This window comes from Bombyx mandarina, chromosome 07, assembly GCF_030267445.1.
Source record: "Bombyx mandarina strain Sakado chromosome 07, ASM3026744v2".
In the NCBI taxonomy this organism is placed as follows: domain Eukaryota; kingdom Metazoa; phylum Arthropoda; class Insecta; order Lepidoptera; family Bombycidae; genus Bombyx; species Bombyx mandarina.
In genome coordinates, this window is record NC_143214.1 from 6,674,773 (window position 1) to 6,695,523 (window position 20,751).

A 20,751-nucleotide genomic window follows, 5' to 3' on the forward strand; every position below is an offset into this window, starting at 1 on the left:
AACGAATTATTGACTTTGTATTCCATTGGCAGTCACAAAACTCTTCGGAACGACATCTTAGATAAATAACTGGTTAACTATTAACCTTTATTTAATGCAGGTTTTGAACCGTATTCTTTGAAGGAGACGATTATATTCAAATCAATCTGTAATCAATATCAATAATTTTTTTTTGTCCAAATGCACAGATTGCCACCTTTGTTATTAGACGACTCATATTTACTTTTTTATTTTTGTTTACCCCAATAATGGAGTTATTATTAATGCACTATGACATCGTAATGTTATCGGTATTCCATTTTTATTTGACCTCTGGCTCTAGTACAATTTAATAAACATTGATAACGTCACGTATGATAGTAAAGCAAGCTCAATCTCTTTATAAATTGTTAACAGTCATCATGTGTTCAATACTTTTGTTTGCTTCTAAACTCACTAGAGGCAGAGTTAGGTTACCAGTTTTTTGTAATTACCGACAGTATAGTGATGAGAAAAGCCCGATTAAAACTCCGTTGTATGAGTTACATAAGAAGTACGGTGGAAAATTAGTGAACTTTGCTGGTTTCCTACTTCCTGTGCAATACGTTGATACAAGTGTTTCTGCTTCCCATCTTTTCACCAGACAGAATTCATCGATATTTGACGTATCTCACATGTTACAAACAAATGTCAGCGGTAAAGATTGCTTGCCGTGGTTCGAGTCAATTTGCCCCGTGGATCTTAAAGGGCTACCGAACGGATCGAGTTCACTGACTGTTTTCCTGAACGATAACGGTGGGATAATTGATGATTTAATAGTGACAAAAGTAAACGAGCAACAGCTTTATATTGTATCTAACGCTGGTCGTTTAGAAGTAGACAAGCAGCACATGCTAGAAACTTCGGAATTGTTCAAGAAAAAAGGTAATGACGTGAATGTCAGCTTCTGGGATGTGAACGACAGAGCACTTCTAGCATTACAGGGGCCGAAAGCAGCCAAAGTATTGCAAACATTGACTGATTTTTCTTTAGATGATCTAGTATTTATGACATCACGTGAGGGTCGTGTCGCCAATGTTGGTTGCAGAGTGACGCGCTGCGGATATACTGGCGAAGATGGTGTAGAACTCTCTATTCCGGCAGATAAAGCAATCGCTGTTGCAGAAGCATTGATGGAATCGAGTGATGTGAAATTAGCAGGACTCGGGGCCCGAGATTCATTGCGTTTAGAGGCAGGCCTTTGTCTTTACGGTAACGATATAGACGAAACGGTAACTCCTGTTGAAGCTAATTTGACCTGGCTAATAGCGAAACGTAGGCGACAGGAATCCAACTTTCCCGGAGCTAACGTTATAATGAAACAGATTAAAGAAGGAGTATTAAAACGAAGAGTTGGTATTAGATTAGAGTCTGGACCTCCTGCTAGAAAAGATGCAATTTTAAAGGACCCAATCAATAATAAAGAAATAGGTAAAGTTACAAGTGGATGCCCAACGCCCTCACTTGGTGGTAACATAGCAATGGGATATGTTTCCGAAGCATTCAAAAAAGGAGGTACTAATCTTTTGGTGAACATTCGAGGCAAAGACGTTCCGTGTTCTGTGGCTAAAATGCCTTTTGTGCCGTCTAAATACTACATTAAAAAATAAAACCATAAAATTGCAATTCAACATTTATTGTATGCCTTCACGAAGGTAACAGGTAAAATAACTTTACTAAATCTAGATAAACTTAATAATGGAATTGTTGAAAACTATCTTCTAAACCAATGGAATAAAAAAAAACCTAAATAATTTTATTCGTATTACCACGCATTGGTTACTAATATGTACACATTACTAAACATTGGAAAATAAAATATGTTTGAAAATAATTATGAAACTGAATTTAAAGGAATGCTTTATTTTTTGAACTTATTGTCGTTTAATACTGTTCTACTTCTGTCTTCTAATAACTATCACAGGATGTTTCGTGCTTCACAATTACATGTTTATAAATCTAATAACATTTGGAATGATTTCTAAAAAAAATGTGCTCATTTTGTGATAAAAAAATACTGCACAATAAACTTGTGCTATAATATCCTGTACTTTTCATATATACAGCCAAGGTAAAACACATGTATTAATTAAATTTTGGGGCAAAAATTCAAGTCTTTAATAACATTAATTTAGAACTATATTACATCACTTAAGTACACTAACAACACAGTTTGAGCCTTTAAGTACATCACAAATATATATTATCGTATTTTGAGCCGACTGCAAAATTCAAGTAATGCAGTAAAACGATAGTGTCATTCTGATTCCGTGTGGTAACGATGACTTCCTTATGACTTCGTATGGTGTAATCAAAATAAGATCTGAACTACAGGTGGCTTCTAGCTGTAAAATTTCACTACGATTTTCAAGGAAACTATACTCTAACACATCAACTAATTCTTATAAATGCGGCTTAAAAATAATACATGTTTGATTCGGTTTCCAGTTTTAATAGTAGGGGAGCCCAAGCGGGAATTTCGGGATTAGCTTTATTTAAGGTTCACTTAAGACCCCCTAACAAAATCTGACCCGATTAATTTTTTTTTTTTTTTTTTTCAACCCTTCCCTACGGCCACCCCCATCGTGCAAACGATCAGATTAACATACGTACATTATTAAAAATATGTAGGACATTTATGCTACTAATATCTGACACGCTCGATTATGTCCATGCAACAGTTTTTTTTTTACAAATTTGAAAATCTATAGCCGCTTCCCCCACCGATGAAAAGGTATACATTATATGACATTTTTTTCTTATTACCATCTAAGCTTTGCAACCGAATAGGTCTCTATGACGCTCGATAAATCCCCATTTAGCATCGTGGGCTCCCCTACCATAAGATTTTTTACTTTGTTAACAACCATTATGGCGGGAGGTCAGTACCGTTCTTATTTTATTAGCATTGTATTGTTTTAAGATTAATTTCTACAAGAAAGAACCTTTTTCGAATATGAGTATCGTACGTTATTATGTCAAGTGAAATGATTGATCGAGCGATAATGACATTAGTAAAGCTTAGCTTTACAAATGACGTCCCTTAAGGTTTGTTCACACCGAACAACAATATTATTTCCCGATATTCTCGCATGCTCGAGAAATTGTTGTTTTGAAAATCTGCTTTCAACGTACAGAATATTACGACTGGTGTCCGACCCGTATCGGCATCGTGGCAATGTCACTTACTACTCGTTGTTGCTTCATCGTCCATATGAAAATGGGCCAGCCGTGAAATCTCTTGATTTATGTTGTTTATTCTATCAGAATACTGAAAACGATACATCTTTTTTATTATATCGAATTGAAATCATCAATATTGTATTAGGTTCAAACTAGCCCTGCATATTTCTGCCGTGAAGCAGTAATGCGTTTCGGTTTGAAGGGCGTGGCCGCCGTTTTAACTATACTGAGACTTTAGAACTCATATTTCAAGGTGGGTGGCGGCATTTACATTGTAGATGTGTATGGACTCGGGTAACCACTTAACATTAGGTGGGTCGTGAGCTCACCTACCTATGTAATAAAAAAATAAAAGTCGACGGTTGAAAGGTTATTTCGTATATGCGGCATTTGTGCAACTTTAAAATGTCGAAGAAATATTATGACAAAAATACTTCAGCCATTTGAATGGTGTTAACATAATTAAAAATTGGTTTAAAAACATCCAACTGTTGATGCTAATACCAAATAAAACGTACCTTTAATTACAAATATATATGTCGCTTAAACTAAATAGTCATTCACACCTCGATATTGTGCTAAAAAACTTGATTTTTTCATCAATAAATAATTAACACAATACGCTGTTTATTTCGTATCGGCGCGGCGTGGCGAAACATCGACTATTTGTCGACTGCATATAAGCGGAAAAAAATAGATAACACGAGTGACGTAATTAATGTGCTCTTGTAATAAACTGATGTTTGTTATAAAGCCGACAGACCGGTTGTCGCATCGCACCTGTAGTTATTTCATCACACAGCCGATTGTTCGATCTTTAAGACGATATCCTACTGTATGCGCGCGAGTTCATGTCCATCGGCCGTCTGGTGCAGTGGTAAGTGACATGATCACTGCACAAGGGGGTCGCGGGTTCGAATCCCGACAAGGGAGGATATTTGTACGATGAATATAAAAATATCTTTTCCAGGGTTGTGGATGTATATTTAATATATGTATGTGTATAATAAAAATATAATATTTATTTCCGTTATCTGGTACCTGTAACACAAGTTCTTTACGAACTTACCACGGGACCAGTTAACGTGGCGTGATTGTTAGTAAATATTTATTTATTTATACATATTTATTTATTTTATCGGGGCCAGAGGCGACGCGCGGAGGACAGCTCGCCCCACCTTCGTCCGTCTGCCCGCATTTGTCTGACGTCGAGTGTTGTCCGTGACGGTTGTGACGCGCGCTTATCGATATCGAAAATTTACGCTCACGCTATTGTGTTATTTAACCATGACTACTCCGCTTCCAACAAGCTACTGAAAAAAGATACATACTGATTCCGACTCTGATCTGTCGGTTGTCTTTTCATTCGATAGTGATTGAATTGGAATTTAAAAAATTATTCTCTATTAGAAATAAACAAGTAATTACTTATCACATTTTATTTTATTCCATAAATTGCAAAATTAACTTATGTTACATTAAACCAAATTGACAGCCGTTGACTAAAACGGTAGTTATTATCGACATTACCATAATTAATTAGGTCGCAGCGCTACCGCATTCCTCAGGATGGACATGAACTCGCGCGCCTACAGTACTAGTGGTAGGGCGTGTTGTAGCCCCGTACGGGTAGGTACCTACCTACCTGCCTATTACTGCCGCAACGCAGTAATTGATTATACTAATTCAATGTCTCAAGTCGAACCGTGGCAATCACGATATGATGTCCATGGGCTTTTATAACCGATTGATGTCGACATGACGCACGTCTCTTTATTGGAGCGAAATAAAAAAATTTAGGTAGGTTGAATTTTTGAAAATTTTTATGCGCTGTACATTGCTGTTCGAAAATTTTAGTGTAAAGTAATATACATACATCCGACTCTATGGATTGTTGGGAGTCCTGCTGCTTCTCTGTGTTCCTCTCCTCCTGTATCCTACAGTTTATGTGGCTGTTGATTTGATTTTGTAGTTTAAAGAATATCTTCCGATACTCCTCTTGTATTCTATTCATTTCGTTAGTTATGTGCATATCTTTCTTTTGCACATAATCCTGCAAATTAATATAAATTATATTGAGTCTCGAGCATTGCGTCTTATAAGATATATGAGTATGTACCATCTTTCTAATTCAAGCGTCATGGATCCAAAGGTAGCGGTTCCTTCAAGTGAACTTGATATTTCGACCTCAAAGTAAGCGGCAGTTCACGTCTGCAGCGTCTGCAGTGACCTACGTACCCTTGTATAATCAATCTATATATATAAAAATTAATTGCTGTTCGTTAGTCTCGCTAACGACAGCATCATTGGGTCAGTCAAGTCAGTGAAGTCTTAGTAAATTCTGACTATTTGAATGGGAAATTATTCCATTTAATCTCATCTCCTTTCGTACCATTCCATTTCATCCCGATTGATTACAATTAAAAAAAAACATCATTCCGCTTAATATCATTTTTCATAAAATAGAATTTGTATGTACATATTTAAAAATTGAAGATTTTTATAAACCAACACTGACCGCAATGGTGTCGTTGGAAGTTGGTAGCCAATGCCATCTGCATATCTACATTTATATATATATAAAAATGAATGGCTGTCGTTAGTCTCGCTAAAACTCGAGAACGGCTGGATCGATTTGGCTAATTTTGGTCTTGAATTATTTGTAGAAGTCCAGAGAAGGTTTAAAACATAGATAAATATGAAAATGCTCGGAATTAAAAAAATAAAACAATTTTGTTTTTCCTTTGATGTGTCCCATGTCGGATGGATTTCTTTTGTTTGTTTTAAGTATATTTTATACAAAAGTTTACGTCTTTTATTTATCGATTGAGGCACTATGAAGTCTGCCGGGTCACCTAGTAACACACAAAAGCCATATCTATATTAGTTCGTTACCTTATAAGTCAATATGGTCTTTTTAGCGTTCTTGTATTTCTCTTGAACCGCCGAATGTTCCGAATGTAATGCCTCATATTTATGTTCGATGTGCGTCAATTTCAGCTGTAACTCCGTGAGCTTAGTTCTCATCGCTTGACACTCGTCCGTGCAACTCCTCTGCTTGATGTTTTCACGATCGCTCTTGAGCACGTCCTCGAGAGAGCCCAGCTTGGAGAGTTTCTCTTTGTACCTGTCCGATTTCCTCTTGCACTCAACGAGGGCGTCCTTAACGTCCTGACATTCGTTCTGTAGCTCGTTGTGTTCCTTTATGAGCACGGATATTTCGTTTTCTTTCGCCTCGAGAATCTGAGTGACCTTCGTTCGCTCGGTGAGTATGAACTCTTTCAATTTTTCGACTTCCTGCGCTTTCCTCTCGAGGAGGTCTTTGAGTTTCGCGATCGTTTCGAGTTGTTCGTTTTCGATTTCTTTGATACGACGAGCGCAGTTCATCTCTACGGTTTTCATTTCCAATGTGAATTTCTCTGCGATCTGTTCCCTTATAGCTTTCTCTTTCATCATGAGGGCGGTCTGTAAAATAAAGAGTAAATTTAAAAACAAAAAGAAAATCTATACTACTACTCGAAATAAACCAATAGATTTTTAAGATTTAATCACGACTAAGTTAATTCGTTAACGTGCCTATAAAATGTTCAAAATGTCGTAAATAAACGGATTACACTTATCACAACGTGATTGGAGTCAATCACCGTCATATACAACGGCCATCCCACAAACCGGAACGCATTGATGTTTCGCGACAGAAATTAACAGGGTGGGAGTATTTCACCGTGCGGGCTCACATACCACAAGATGGCCTGTCAGTAATTAAGCAATTAGCAATTTTTGCCGGTTTAATTTTTATTAGACTACATTTTATTTTTAAGCCAAAGGCGTACCTTACCTGACTATTTAAAACTATTTATGACATAACTAACAGCATTTTAGATCATGTCAAATACTTAGACATGTCTCATGCACGCCACACATGCAGTTACACAGTTTTAAGTCGTCGTGGCCTAAAGAATAAGACGTCCGGTGCATTCGTACCTAGCAATGCACCAGTGTTCAAATCCTGCAAGCGGGTACCAATTTTTCGAATGAAATACGTCCTTAACAAAATATGTGCACGATTGACTTCTACGGTGAAAGAATAACATCGTGTAATAAAAATGAAACCCGCAAAATAATTTGCATTATCTCTTGTGAGTCCGCACGGGTATGTACTACCACCTTGCCTATTTCTGCCGTGAAGCAGTAATGCGTTTCGGTTTGAAGGGTGGGGCAGCCGTTGTTACTATACTGAAGCCTTAGAACTCATATCTCAAGGTAGGTGGCGGCATTTACGTTGTATATATCTATGAGTTCCTGTAACCACTTAACACCAGGTTGGCTGTGAGCTCGTCCACCCATCAAGGCAATAAAAAAAAATACACTTTTTAAAGTGAAACTTTTATTACATCGTCTAAAACTTTTTCGACACATTGCATGTCGCGTGACGGTCGGCCGCGGAGTTGGGATAAAGTGAAAGGCGTTCGTCAGAGCAGCCAAGGCCAATATGGCGGCGCCTATAGTTCGATTTATTTCAATTTTGAGTGCTTGAATTTATTATTTAATTTATACCCTTAATGGTAAATATTATTCCAAATTTTTTTAGTTAGATGTCTATAATGTGAAAAAAGTTTCACTTTTACCGTGGTTTCATAAAACCACACAATCCTTTTTTTTAGGTCTAAGGCGTACCTTGCCTGACCCTTTAAAACTGTTTAAGACAGAGCTGACAGCAGTTTGGATCATGTCAGATACTTAGACATGTCTAACTGTCACGTCACACATGCAGTTAGTCCCTTTACCTTCGCAGCCAGAGTGTCGTCGTCGTGCAGACGGGGGTCGTGGGGCGCGGGGTCGGCGGGCGGCGGGGCGGGTCCGTCCGTGTTGGTGGCCACGCTGCGCTGCTCCTGCAGCTTGTTGAAGCGATCCGTGATGTACTGGAGGAAGAACTCGCCTTTGCTCTTCAGTTCCTTCATTAAGGCCACGTTGCTCTCATGGGAGGCTGATTCGAGTTAAAAAAAGACGCTTTAAGCATTCGTTTGGAGATATCGGTCACTATATAAATGTAGGATTGGTAAGAACGGAACGTATGAAAAGAGTGTGGAACGGAGCGTTGAGGTGTGAGTGAAAGAAAACGGAAAGAAAGGGAGAAGAGAATGCCAGACAGAATGACAGAAAAAGGAAGATGGCGAAGACGGTTGAAAAATGAGCAAAGCGTAATAAAAGCGTTAATTATTAATTATTATTATAACAGAAGATTTTGGAACAGTGGAAGTTTTACTTTATGCGCTGCGATCCCTATCCTATATAAATATGTCGGAGAAGCCACAATTATTAACACCATCGTCAGATATCATAGGGGCGAATAGAGTAATCGAGCTAAGAGAAATATTAAGTACACCGATCACGTTTGTTGTCTTAGAACAATATACAAATCTTCTCTTGACGTTAGCAAACGAAAAGGAATGACAGTTCTTAGGACGGAGGCACCGCTCTTCAAGAAGGCCGGTTGGTAAGTGTGTAATGGTGTCTACGCGCCTCCATCTGCTAGGCTCCGTCGTAGCACGAAGTTAGCCGAGTTTCGACGATACCGCGCTCGTGCTTACGATACCGCACCTAGTGTTAAGTGGTTACTGGAGCCCATAGACATCTACGACGTAAATGCGCCACCCACCTTGAGATATAAGTTCTAAAGTCTCGAGTATAGTTACAACGGCTGCCCCACCCTTCAAATCGTGCTGCGTTTCGTTTAGCTAATAAACTAATATGACCGTCTCCGACAAATATATCCGAATAATATACCGAACCGCTGAAAGTGGGTACCTATTTATTATATATCATCATAGTATATTATATTAGGAACAGTGAAGTCACGTTTTTTGTCCGCGATGAACTTCTCTATTAATGAACCGATTTTAATGAAACTTCGTACAATGAGCGTAGTCTAGTCTGATTTGCGAGATAGTATTAGCGCTGATGGCGATACCAGCAGGAATGAGTGTACAGTATGAGTTGTGTGGTCCCATTTGCGAGATAGTATTGTCGGTTATGACTATAGCAGCAAGAATGAATGTACTAGTATGAATTATGAGCCACGTGACAGCGCGGTTGCTACCGACTCACCCAACTGTATAGTACATTTGCTGAGCTGTTCGTCCAGAAGCCGGATACGTTTCAAATGTTTCTCACAATGCGAGCACGGCTCCATTTCTTTTCTCATAGCTGTTTTTTCATCTGTAAAAAAAATAATTAAATGTTTTTTATTTTGGATAACGGCAGCGAACGGTTTCATAGTGAACAACTTCGATCAAAACTTTTAATTTGGAGCTACTTTTATGGTTTAATGGCCATGAAACCTGAAGAAAAAAAAACGAAACGTTGGGAATAATTTAGTGATACCTCAAGCTATCGCTGTCCTACGGGCCTACGGGGTTAAAAGTCTAGTGGTTTATCTCTCTGGAGACCTGGACTTCTGGACGTAGAAACCGCCATCAGTGAAGAAATGTAATATTTTAAAATAGCGTGTTTTTTAATTGTTTTGTCTAATCCTTTTTTTAAATGTTATTTTATTAATTGTTCCATATAAATGTGAGTGACCAACAACAACTATCGTAAGCATTCTAGGGGATTTTGTTAAAGACAAAAGTTGATGATATATTAGCCTCCCAAGTCGTATAGATGAGTGTTGGCGTGTAACATTTCAACTTTAGGGTTGCATATTTAAATTAAAGGTTTGAAGATGACTTGTTCAGTTTTTGTGTTATGGAATTATTTTTGATCCCTAATTTATTGGTTTCATTAAATGATGATTTCCATAGGTTCTTTTGAAAAACGCGCGAGTATTTTTTTGAGAATAGTAAGGCTCCGCGTGACGTTTCCGTTTGCTATTGGTCGCTGCGTGCGCGCCGCGTTCGGTAATCGCTGCAGTAGAGCGAGATAGCACTAGTCTTAGTTTGTGTTAACTTAACGTCTTAACGTAGTGCAATAAAGTCTATATTTCAACGGTGTTAAACTAGTGTTCAATCGACTTTAGCTTGCTCTTTACGTCATTTTGGATCCTCCCGATCCATTAACAGTGCTTTTAGGTACCCCAAGCACCGGTCGTCTTTTTCAGTGAGTAAATTAACCCACAGACACAGCCCACTGAGTTTCTCGCCGAATCGTCTCAGTGAGTCGCGTTTCCAATCCGGTGGTAGATTCTGCGAAGCACTGCTCTTACTAGGGCTAGCGTTAGCAACGGCGTCAAGTTTCAGCCCCGTGAGATCACTTATTAGTTAAAGCTATGCTGAAATGGTCTCTCAAGACCATCAAGTTAGGTAGGAAAAAAAAAAAAAACGTTCTCTACAAAACTGTGTACTGTGCAGACTAATTTTACTTATTAAATCCGTACGTACACATTTTGAAAAAAACACGAGTTACTTGGCAACAGACAAGCTATTGTAAAGAGTCAAAGTTTTCTTTTTTAATTGTTATTTAACTCGGGATTATTTCGGACGTATGTACCTTCGAGATATTTATTTAATTTCTCGGAAAACTCCTTTTGTTTGTCGGTAAACTCCCGCTGCAGCTCCGATATCCTCCTGTTGGCGCCCTCCAGTTCCGCCTTCGTGGCGTGGAACTCCGCGTTTAGCTTCTCTATGGTTTGTCCCTGGCGCGCGGCCAGCTCGCGACTGTCCCTCTCTTGTGCTCTGAAATATTCTCGTTCCTTTTGCATCGTCGACTGTTGTTCTTTCAGTTCCCTCGTTATCGAGTCGCGTTTACTACAAACCTGTACAAAATAATAATTAAAAAAAAACAACCCTAACCTCTGTGAAACAGTATTATTATTAAAGACATTTGTTTATAATTAATCGTTTGGCACCGACCGGCCATCAGTAACGGTAATACATATAGAACACGTATATACGCTGTGTGTGTTTGAAGCAAAGGGTTCCAGTATTGTCAGTCAGTCATTTATTTGTGATTTAAATTTTATTGTATGATCTTTAATCGATAATTATTCCTGCTATTACTGTTGTACCAGGCTGCGTAGTTATATACATAAATATATACAAGTTTTTTCAACGCATACGCAAAATCATAAATTATAATGTTTACTAACACGATATTTATCTATGGCAGTTATCGTTTTTTTTTTTTTTTTTAATATTAATTCCATAGATTACTGAATTTTATACCATAGACTACGCGGCCTTTAACACAATAATTTTGATACCTGCAAATACAAGGTTTTCAACTCTCCGTTCTCTCGAAGCGTGTCCTTGAGCTGGGAGCTGTATTTCTCCAGCTCACGCAGCAGGTCCGCGTTGGCTTCCTGCACGATGGTCGCCCGACTGCCCTTTTCGCTTCTCAACTTGTCGTATTCCATTTCTAATTCGGCGTATTTCAGTCCCGCCTTTAAATTATAATACAACATTCAATAGTTTTTTTTTTGTGCAAATTAATCTATATATTAATACGTGAAGCAAAAACTTTATATCCCTTTTTACGAAAATTGCGCGGACGGAGGAGTATGAAATTTTCCACATTTATAGAGAATATAGAGAAGAAGTGCACAATGCTAATATTTTTTTTAAATAATGCATAAAAGATACATTAAATAAATAAGGAAAACATTACACACACTACATACCATGTATTTGACGCACACACGCATGCATACTATTTATTGTCAAACTTTTGTTCTTGACGTATATTTTTTATTGTGTAGCCTTGGCGAAATTTGTGATTATAGGAGTATAAAATACAATCATAATAGTGTACAAACTTACAATTCCAATTAATTATAGTCGAATTTCGACTACTGCGGGACCTCTAGTTAATTTAAATGGCCATTCATAGCGAATTACAATAGCAGTTGACACTAATTTTCAAGGTACGCTTCGGATACGTGGTGCAATCTAACTCTCAGACATCCCACTCTGAGTTTCATGTTTGAGTGTGACATATACGAAAAGTTCAAAAAGTAATAATCTCAAAAAGTGCACATAGCAGATTTTGGTTTGACAACGACGATATATTTTATATATACACAGATAAAAGATAGAGAAAAGAAAGAAAAGAAAAGATAGAGAGATAAAACACGTACGTTTTTAATTTCCGCCCTCGCTTCCTCCAGTTCGCTCTGCAGCCTCTCGTTTTCATTTTTATAGCCTTCCAGCAACTCACTGTCGGAGTTACTGCCCAATAATTCGATTTTATTCTGAAGCACCGCCAATCGCGAATTGAGTTGCATCTCTATACCCTTTTGCTCGTCGAGTTTCGCACGCAGCTCCGATTCTAATTTACGGTTTTGATCAATTTTTTTGTCCCTGAAAATTGCGTAATTTGGCTAAGGTAATGGTTGTATGAACATATTAGGGCAGCGCATATTGGGTCAGTAATGAAATCGATATGTTAATGTTTAATTACCTAAGTATACGATTATATACCTAAGTATCCGATGAATAACGTTGCAATGGACTAGGCACCGCGAATGGACGACGATGAGCAAGTGTCGAGACTCGAGGGAGACCGGGGCGCGTGCCGATATTCGAAATTTAAAAATATATCAACTAAATATTACTATCTTTTTAAGGTTGTACGGCCTGGTAACAAGACTTATAAGCAAGGTCTTATATTTTTACTTATATCCTGTTACAATATAAACAAAAAAGATATGAAGGGGACTTTTTGGCGGGAGCGCGAGGAGTGAAGTTCTGTGATTGTTTTATTTTCTCTATTTAGTGTTTCTTCAGGTTTAAATGTTTAATAACGGTAACTGTTTAAAATCTGTGAAAATGCACAAATGTGCGAAAATGAAACAAAGCTGCTGGACGTAGCTTCTCGGGTTCCTCCAAAAAGTCTACTGAAAAAATCTCAGTAAGGCTGATTTTAGTGTCACGCGGACCGTCAGTACGGATCGCTCCGCGCGTACTTGATCTGCGCTTATCGTCCGCGTATGGCGTTTTAGTATCATCCTGACAACAGCGGTGTACAGACGCACGCAATGACTCCAACGTGGCGAGTGTTATTACTTATTGCCCTATATTACACAAGAAAAAAAAATTTCAGCGAAAAAGGAAATTACATGTTCACCCTTTAATAGAGCAGAGAGCCGTCGCGGGAGAATTGGTCACATTATACGGCAATTCGAGGGCTGACGAAATAAAATTTTTTAACAACTTACGAAAGTAGTTAGACATGCGAATGTCGACCAGAAGTTTTGATGAACTGCTGTCAAAGACAAGAAATAAACGGGTCTGTCTGGTTTTTGTACTGTGGATCAGAGGCATCCCACAAACATTTCCTCAAACGAATTTCATTGATCAACGATATATTGTCATAATTGTACTGCGCTGATGCGTGCGCTCCGGATGATACTAAAACGCTCACTGCAGGCAGAGGCACGCGAGCAGCGGTCCGCGCGGTTAGCTCCGCAGCACGGACGCGCCACGCGACATGCCATAATTTCATCCCAGTTGATTAATGTCTCAAATTAATTATCTTCATTTCGTTTCAGTCCATATTATCATTTTTCATAAAATTAAGAATATAAATTAAAATAAGACATGACTTAAAGGTCTTAGTTAACAGTCGTAAAATCCCTTAAGAAAAAAAAATGAAGTGAAATGAAATGAGGTTGACTAATACTAATATAAAACTTTAATCGATTGGGTTTAAATTAAATGAAACGAGACGACATAAGATGAATTTAAGTTTTAATAAAATGCTGGTTATTTACTGATACTTTTTAGTGGACTTTTTTTAAGATCCCGAGAAGCTACTTTCAGTGGCTTTGTTTCATTTTCTCACACTTTTACACATTCACAGGTGCTAAACGGTTAATAAGCCACCGTTATGACACATTTAAATCTGAAGCAACACGAAATTAACAACACTAAAGCAAAAATGTTTTTTTGTTTATGTTGTTAATTAATTAATTGTTAAGCAAAAATGTATTTTCGGTGTTTCCCGAGCGCTATGACATGTCCTTCTTCAAACGAGGCTTGTGGAGAGTATTAAGCGGTAGGCAGCGGCTTGGCTCTGCCCTTGGCATTGCTGAAGTCCATGGGCGACGGTAACCACTCACCATCAGGTGGGCCGTATGCTCGTCTGCCTACAAAGGCAATAAAAAAAAAAAAAATTAAACAATTCACACACCTTCACTCCTCGCGTTCTCGCCAAAATGTTTATACTGACTAATTGTAAATAATTGGACATTACTTTCTCCGGTCCATTAAACGCTTACCGTTTTACGATTTCGTCTTGCATCGACGACAGTTTCTGCATCTGCATTTTATGTCGGCTCAGAATCTCTTTGAGCGTTGCCAATTTTCCTGGTGACGGAGGTTCCCCTGAGGAACGGAAAAAATTATTAAAGTTTTAATTGTATTTTTTGTTTCTATACTGAATCTTAGATAGATAGAACTGTATCTTAGATATCACGACGCTATTGCCACGTCTTTTGAGCCAGTTTAAAGGCTTCGTCAAACATAACGCGTACTTAGCGCTGCGTTTTAATGTCGCGCTCTTTTCATGTCACACAAATTGACTAGATGAGCCCAACGCTTCTCGACGCAACGTAACATTCACCAAATCATAGTGCCTTTCAATAGCAGTGTGAAAATTTAACAGTATTAAGATGTCGAGTGATTCAGATGTGGCATTGTATAAGCATGGGTAGTTTCTAACTAATTCTATCAATTTTTCGGGCATTATCCAGTTCTTACTGGTGGTAGGACCCCTTGTGAGTCCCCACGGATAGGTACCACCACCCTGCCTATTTCTGCCGTGAAGCAGTAATGCGTTTCGGTTTGAAGGGTGGGGCAGCCGTTGTAACTATACTGAGATCTTAGAACTTATATCTCAAGGTGGGTGGCGCATTTACGTTGTAGATGTCCATGGGCTCCAGTGACCACTTAACACCAGGTGGGCTGTGAGCTCGTCCACCAACCTAAGCAATAAAAAAAAATGTTGAAGTTTAGTAGAAAGTTAATTAGGTTTTTTTATTGCCCCTATTTTTGTTAATAAACATAAAAAGAACTAAATACAATACCAGACCTCCGGATAAAGTACCTCTTGGGCACTCTAAGATCCTCCTCATCTACGTCAACAATCTCAAGTTAGAATGTCTTCCTGAAAGAGCTGGCCTGGCATGTGAAATAATTTTTTTAACATTATCAAATAACGTTACCGACCTAAATAAGTATTTTCCGGTAAAGATTCCACCAAAATCTGATGGAGCGTGGAACGCCAATTTTCGTATTCTTTCTGGTTCGCGGTGAGGTTGTTTCTGCAGATCACTAGTTCTTGCGCCGTCAACTGCAATTTGGACTGAAAATGAAAGAAACAAATTATTTTCTCATGTAAAACATTTATAGGGAATCGAATATCTTCGCTGGAGAAGTCCTTTTTTTTGATTGCTTAGGTGGGTGGACGAGCTCACAGCCCACCTGGTGTTAAGTGGTTATTGGAGCCCATGGACATCTACAACGTAAATGCGCCACCCACCTTGAGATATAAGTTCTAAGATCTTAGTATAGTTACAACGGCTGCCCCACCCTTCAAACCGAAACGAATTACTGCTTCAGAAATAGGCAGGGCGGTGGTACCTACCCACGCGGACTCACAAGACGCTCTACCACCAGTAATTGGGCTATTTGGCGGCGGACTCTAGTTGGAGGGTGGTCGCAGCCAGTCGGACTAGTCCTACTACCGATTGTGTTTTCGTGTCCCGTTTAGCACCACCCAGGGGTCACTTGTAGGGAATCGCAGGTTAAACCTACGGAAGCGGGAAGCAATTAACCCCCAACTCACCCCTAGTTCTTTAATTTGTTCCTTTGCAGTGTTCCTTTCGGTCGTTAGCTGCAGGACCTTTTCCTTCAGCCTGGCCGTGTCCCCGTTGAGGAGCCTGGACTGAGCCACTTCTAGTTCGCTCGCTAATCGATTTATAGTGCTACCTTTTTCTATTAACATTTCCTCCTTCTCTCGCACATTTTCCATGCAACGTTTTTCTAGTCTTTTTATTTCATTCTCCTGTTTAGGGATGCAAAACAATTTATTTATTTAAATAGTTTTAATTGATTAATTTAGATATGCAATAGACGTTTCATACCTTCTCTTCGAGTCTATGTTTTGCTTTTGTGAGGTCATTTTGCAATCTCTCCACCTCTTCTCGGTGCCTGATGACATAAGTTTAATTAATAGGCGAGTCTTGTGTGAGCTTTATATATTTACAGATAAGTATTAAGTTACTTTGTTAAGTTAATCACAAATTTGATTATAAGTACGTCATTTACCTCTCTTGCTGTTCTCTGAATAATGTATCGGTATCATGTGTGTGCGTAACCTGAAATTAATAGTCTGTTTTGACTGATTGTAATAAAAGTTGATTACAAAAATAATCTGTTTGAAGTTAAAAAACATCAGCCAGCCAGTTCTATCACAATTCATTGATGTGCCAAGACGGACTGCTTTGTACAATACCATAGAGATGTTTCAGCTTGTCTCTTTTTATTTATTGTTTAGTCGAGTGGAGCTCAGAGCCCACTTGCTATTTAGTGGTTATCGGAACCCACTCACATCAACGTTAATGTCGCCATCCATCTTTTCTATAGTACAACAGCTAGATTAGGCATATTAACCTGCAAATTGTGACATCTCTGCTGTAGTTCTTGTAAGCTCATGTTAGCAGATCGCAGCTCCAATTTCAACTGCTCTTTGGCTTGATCGCTTTCCATGAGCTTTTTTGTTAATGCGGTAATCTGCTGTTCGAGTTCAATAATATTATGCTTGCTTGATGCTGAAATTTTAATAGAAATTTTAGTACTTTACTATCTGACAGTAATTGAATATATATACTACACAGAATTTTTAAGGTGTTTGATTTAGTAATAATAGTTCATATAAATATCCTATGATAGACCAGAAAACAGAGTGAATCCTCAAATGTAATGGTTCCATCAATTTTGAAATCAACACCTAATGTACTGGTGGGCATGAACTAGATAGATATAATAAAAAAAAGAAAAAAAGATGTCTTGTATGGTGATGCAAGCTGCGTAAGATACAGAAAATAAAAGTTGAAACTCAGAATAAAACATACTAAACTGTTTCTGAATTAAATATTCGAAACAATTCCAAAAATGTATTACAGTCAAACCTGGGTAAGTGAGAACTGGATAAGTGAGAAAACTCTATAAGTGAGAGTAATAGCCAGGACCCGTCATTTTAAGCTTCCAAAACCTCTATTAGAGAGAAACTGAAACCTCTATAAGAGAGAGTCGTTTTTCCCTCATGGACCTCCGTAAGTGAGACTGCTACTTATCTATACCTCTATAAGCGAGAGTCGAGCTTTATTTATTTATATTATTTAGGAGGAACAAATGAAAAAACAAATTCCAATTTTAACATCTGCTATTTTATGACTCATTCTTAACTTTTGTGAAACGTCCTACCATTGTTTTTGAATTGTTTTCTCGTCAATATTGAACCTATTCTATTTCGTGGAACTAAATAACGTTGTTATTTTATAGCATTCTTTTCGAATGGACACGTGTGCCTGTGTACCGTCCTGTTTCTCGGACTTACTCAGTTTATCGTTAACCAATTGCGAAGAAAAGCTCTGTTCTGTATCATGTCAAAACGGAAAATTAAAGTACTGTCATTAAGTGATAAACTTAAAATAGTGAATGCGTTTGAATCCGGAAAATCGAGAAATGAAATTCAGAGGGAGCATTAGTGAGAAACTCGAGTTAGTGAGAAACCTCTATAAGCGAGAATGAGATTGTGCTCCCTTGAACTCTCTCTTATCCAGGTTTGACTGTATTAACACCGTAAGCAGGAAGATCACCTTAGAAAGTGATAATTGTAAAAAAAGAGATCCAAGTAGCTACATGAAGGAGTATACTACACATATTATTAATGCACTCTTAGTCTGTAATTAGAGTTTAATAGTAAATAGTATTTTCTAAAGAATGAGCATAGCACAAGAGTATAACTTTCATAAAAAGTATTACATGCAAAAATGACTATTAATACCATGCAAATGTTGGGCTTCTTGCAAAGATAGTTCTGCTTTGTCCTTATCATTAATAGCAGCAGATAATCGGGCTCGGAGACTGTCTATTTCTGCATCTGATTTCTTTATTTCCATTGCCAGCTCCTGACACTCTTTCACACGCATCTATGCAAAATGGTTTTTAATATTTAATGAAAATCTTATCTTTTTAGCATGTTGTAAGAGTTTATTGTGTTATACATTTTCTTAATGAAGCCCATTGAAATATTTAACTCACCTCATATATGACTTGTAATTCTTTGTATTTCTGATATTCTTGTTCATCAAAATTGTTCATGCCATTCAGATGACCTAAACATAATAACAAAAGTGATTGCTTACTTTGTTATTTGTTTAATTTAAATATTCAGTGTGTATTATGCATATTGGTGCTTAGTATAGAATTGTTGCCATAGTCCACAGATATTACAATATAAATGTTATCTTGAAGCATAACATCAAGATCTCAATGATAATTTAATAAATTTACACTAAGTTAAAAGTGAGGTGGTTCAGCCATGTATGTAATGGAAATAAAATAAAATAAAACTAATAAACCCTTACCTCTCAAGTCCTGTTGACAATAATTAATTTGCAAATCACCCCCTCCAAAAGGGCTAAACTGTTTGTGGATTTTATCCTCCTGATTTTTTACAGTATGAGATCTATGATTTTTAGAGCTCTCACAATAATTTTTTGGCGTTTCCCCAATGTTGTGTGCTTCTGTAAAATGTTTTAATGAATCTACATAAACTGGAGGTAATCCTGTGCATGTTTGTGGAACTGGAAATTTATTATTTTATGTATTAGCACTCAAAAATGTATTTCGTTTCTTTAATCATGAGTACTGGTGGTTAGGTATGTTATGATTTTGCAAATATTAGTACCAGTTCTGTTTCCACTACATAACATATTGAAATGTAGTTACAAAGTATGTTATTCAAATTTGAACCATAATCCATTCAATTATTTTAAAATATAAACAACTCAGTAAAATTTCATAATTCAAGCTAAAGATTGTGTATTCATGTATTTCTATGATTGAGCCATAGTCGTTTATTATTTATCTTAAGGGTGCTATGTAATAGTATGATGCTATTGTAATGTAGTTTGGAGTTCAAACTGGTGATTGTATTCAGTAACAGAATTCATAAGTTTCAGTGACAACTTAGCACCTGACATGGCCTTAAAAAACTACACTATTAAATTTTTGTTATATTAAAAGTTTTTATCATTACCATCATGGGTATGTGGATCCAGAGTAAAGTTTCCACTACTGTTGACCGAGCTAGCCTCATCCTCATCAGACAGATCATCAAAACCATTAGCCAACTCTTGTTGTAGCTGAAAGGAGTGTTATAGAGGATTCAGTTTCTAAAATTTTAATTAAAAGTTTAATAGTTGTCTGTGATCAAATGTATTGTTATTTACTTCTGATATTGTTCATTGATAAATCTTTGTTTCTTCAATCGATATTTCATAATTAAAGCTAGAAAATAATTTTGAGGGAAACGTAAAGTAAACAAAAAATTGTTGGCATACTTCTTTGTGTCTCCTCTTTTGATCTTCAATTTCTTCTTGTTCTTCCAGTCTGTCTTGTGCACTATTGTTTATATGAATACTCATTGCACCTTGAAATAAACTCATACCCTGTCCATCCATTATCGAAGTTGTTGATGAAATTAAAGCGTTTTGTAATTGTGAAAACGAATTAACAAACAAAAAATAACAAGTTTGGTGAAGTGGCTTCGTGTTTTGAATTTCAATAATGTCAATGAAACATTTTGGTAATTGCAGTTCTATTTTTCCAACTGGATATGCAAAGGTATTATACCAGACTGCCTAATCTTTAAATATTTTTTTAATGAAAAATGATAATACGGAGTGAAGTGAAATGATGTTGATTCATTTGAAACATTATTCAGTTAGCATGAAATTAAATGAAATGAAACATGAAGAAATAATATAGGATGGAATTTAATCTCAGTAAAATTGTGGCTATTTACTGATTTATGTGTGTTATCTATGATTAAGACTTTTTCAGTGGATTTTTTGGAAGATCCCGGAACATAGATTATACACTTGTCCCGGAAGATACATCCAGCGGCTTTGTTTCGTTTTCCCACATTTGTGCATTTTTACAGATACTTAACAGTTAATAAGCCACCGTTATTAGATATTTAAACCTGAAGAAACATTAAATAGACAAAATAAAACAATTTACACAACTTCGCTCCTCGCATTCTCAAACATTTGTTTGTTTAATTCGCGGTAAAGCGAACAAACAAAGTGAACAAGTCCATACAGCTTAACTTTTAAGACAGAGCTCGAGAAGCCGTATTCAGCCTCTTACACATTTTCCTAGATACTAACCACTCAATGATGAGAGATAGTAACTAACACATTTCATCGGTTTAATTCTCTAAATACCACTAGCTTTGTTTGTAATGTAGGTTACAACACATTACTCCCCAGCAAAACAATTTATAAGGTATGGTAGGTATAGGATACCATTGCCTTTTCAA

The 20,751-nt window shown here is 37.2% G+C and overlaps 2 protein-coding genes across 4 annotated transcripts; one reads left to right on the plus strand and one right to left on the minus strand.

The window, feature by feature from the left end:
• Positions 1–320: 320 nt before the first annotated feature.
• On the plus strand, positions 321–1,861 carry LOC114243714 (aminomethyltransferase, mitochondrial). The gene has a single exon (XM_028175306.2). The coding sequence runs from the start codon at positions 354–356 to the stop codon at positions 1,626–1,628; it is 1,275 nt and encodes a 424-aa protein (XP_028031107.2). The 5' UTR covers positions 321–353; the 3' UTR covers positions 1,629–1,861.
• Positions 1,639–20,033, minus strand: asl (chromosome segregation ATPase asterless). Of its 3 annotated transcripts, none has more exons than XM_089728646.1 (19): positions 19,769–20,033; positions 19,465–19,570; positions 18,791–18,949; positions 18,465–18,538; positions 18,208–18,352; positions 16,812–16,969; positions 16,467–16,516; positions 16,283–16,349; positions 15,985–16,203; positions 15,366–15,501; positions 14,417–14,522; positions 12,275–12,497; positions 11,402–11,581; positions 10,690–10,954; positions 9,310–9,420; positions 7,989–8,188; positions 6,097–6,666; positions 5,078–5,254; positions 1,639–3,289 (listed from the first exon to the last, which is right to left on the minus strand). In XM_089728646.1, exons 1-19 carry the CDS (start codon positions 19,886–19,888, stop codon positions 3,200–3,202), a joined length of 3,156 nt encoding a protein of 1,051 aa, XP_089584772.1. In that variant the 5' UTR covers positions 19,889–20,033; the 3' UTR covers positions 1,639–3,199. The 3 variants fall into 3 exon arrangements, with proteins under 3 accessions (XP_089584772.1, XP_089584771.1, XP_089584769.1); XM_089728645.1 differs by having other exon boundaries at positions 18,791–19,009; positions 19,769–20,017; XM_089728643.1 differs by lacking the exon at positions 1,639–3,289 and having other exon boundaries at positions 4,792–5,254; positions 18,791–19,009; positions 19,769–20,020.
• Positions 20,034–20,751: the final 718 nt, after the last annotated feature.

Coding starts and splice junctions, on each gene's coding strand:
- asl (XM_089728643.1), bottom strand. CDS start 19,888: ATGGATGGACAGGGTATGAGTTTATTTCAAGGTGCAATGAGTATTCAT. Junction 16,970..18,207: donor AGAAGCCCAACATTTGCATG/GTATTAATAGTC, acceptor TTAAAATTTCAG/CATCAAGCAAGCATAATATT. Junction 12,498..14,416: donor CAAGACGAAATCGTAAAACG/GTAAGCGTTTAA, acceptor CGCAATTTTCAG/GGACAAAAAAATTGATCAAA.
- LOC114243714 (XM_028175306.2), top strand. CDS start 354: ATGATAGTAAAGCAAGCTCAATCTCTTTATAAATTGTTAACAGTCATC.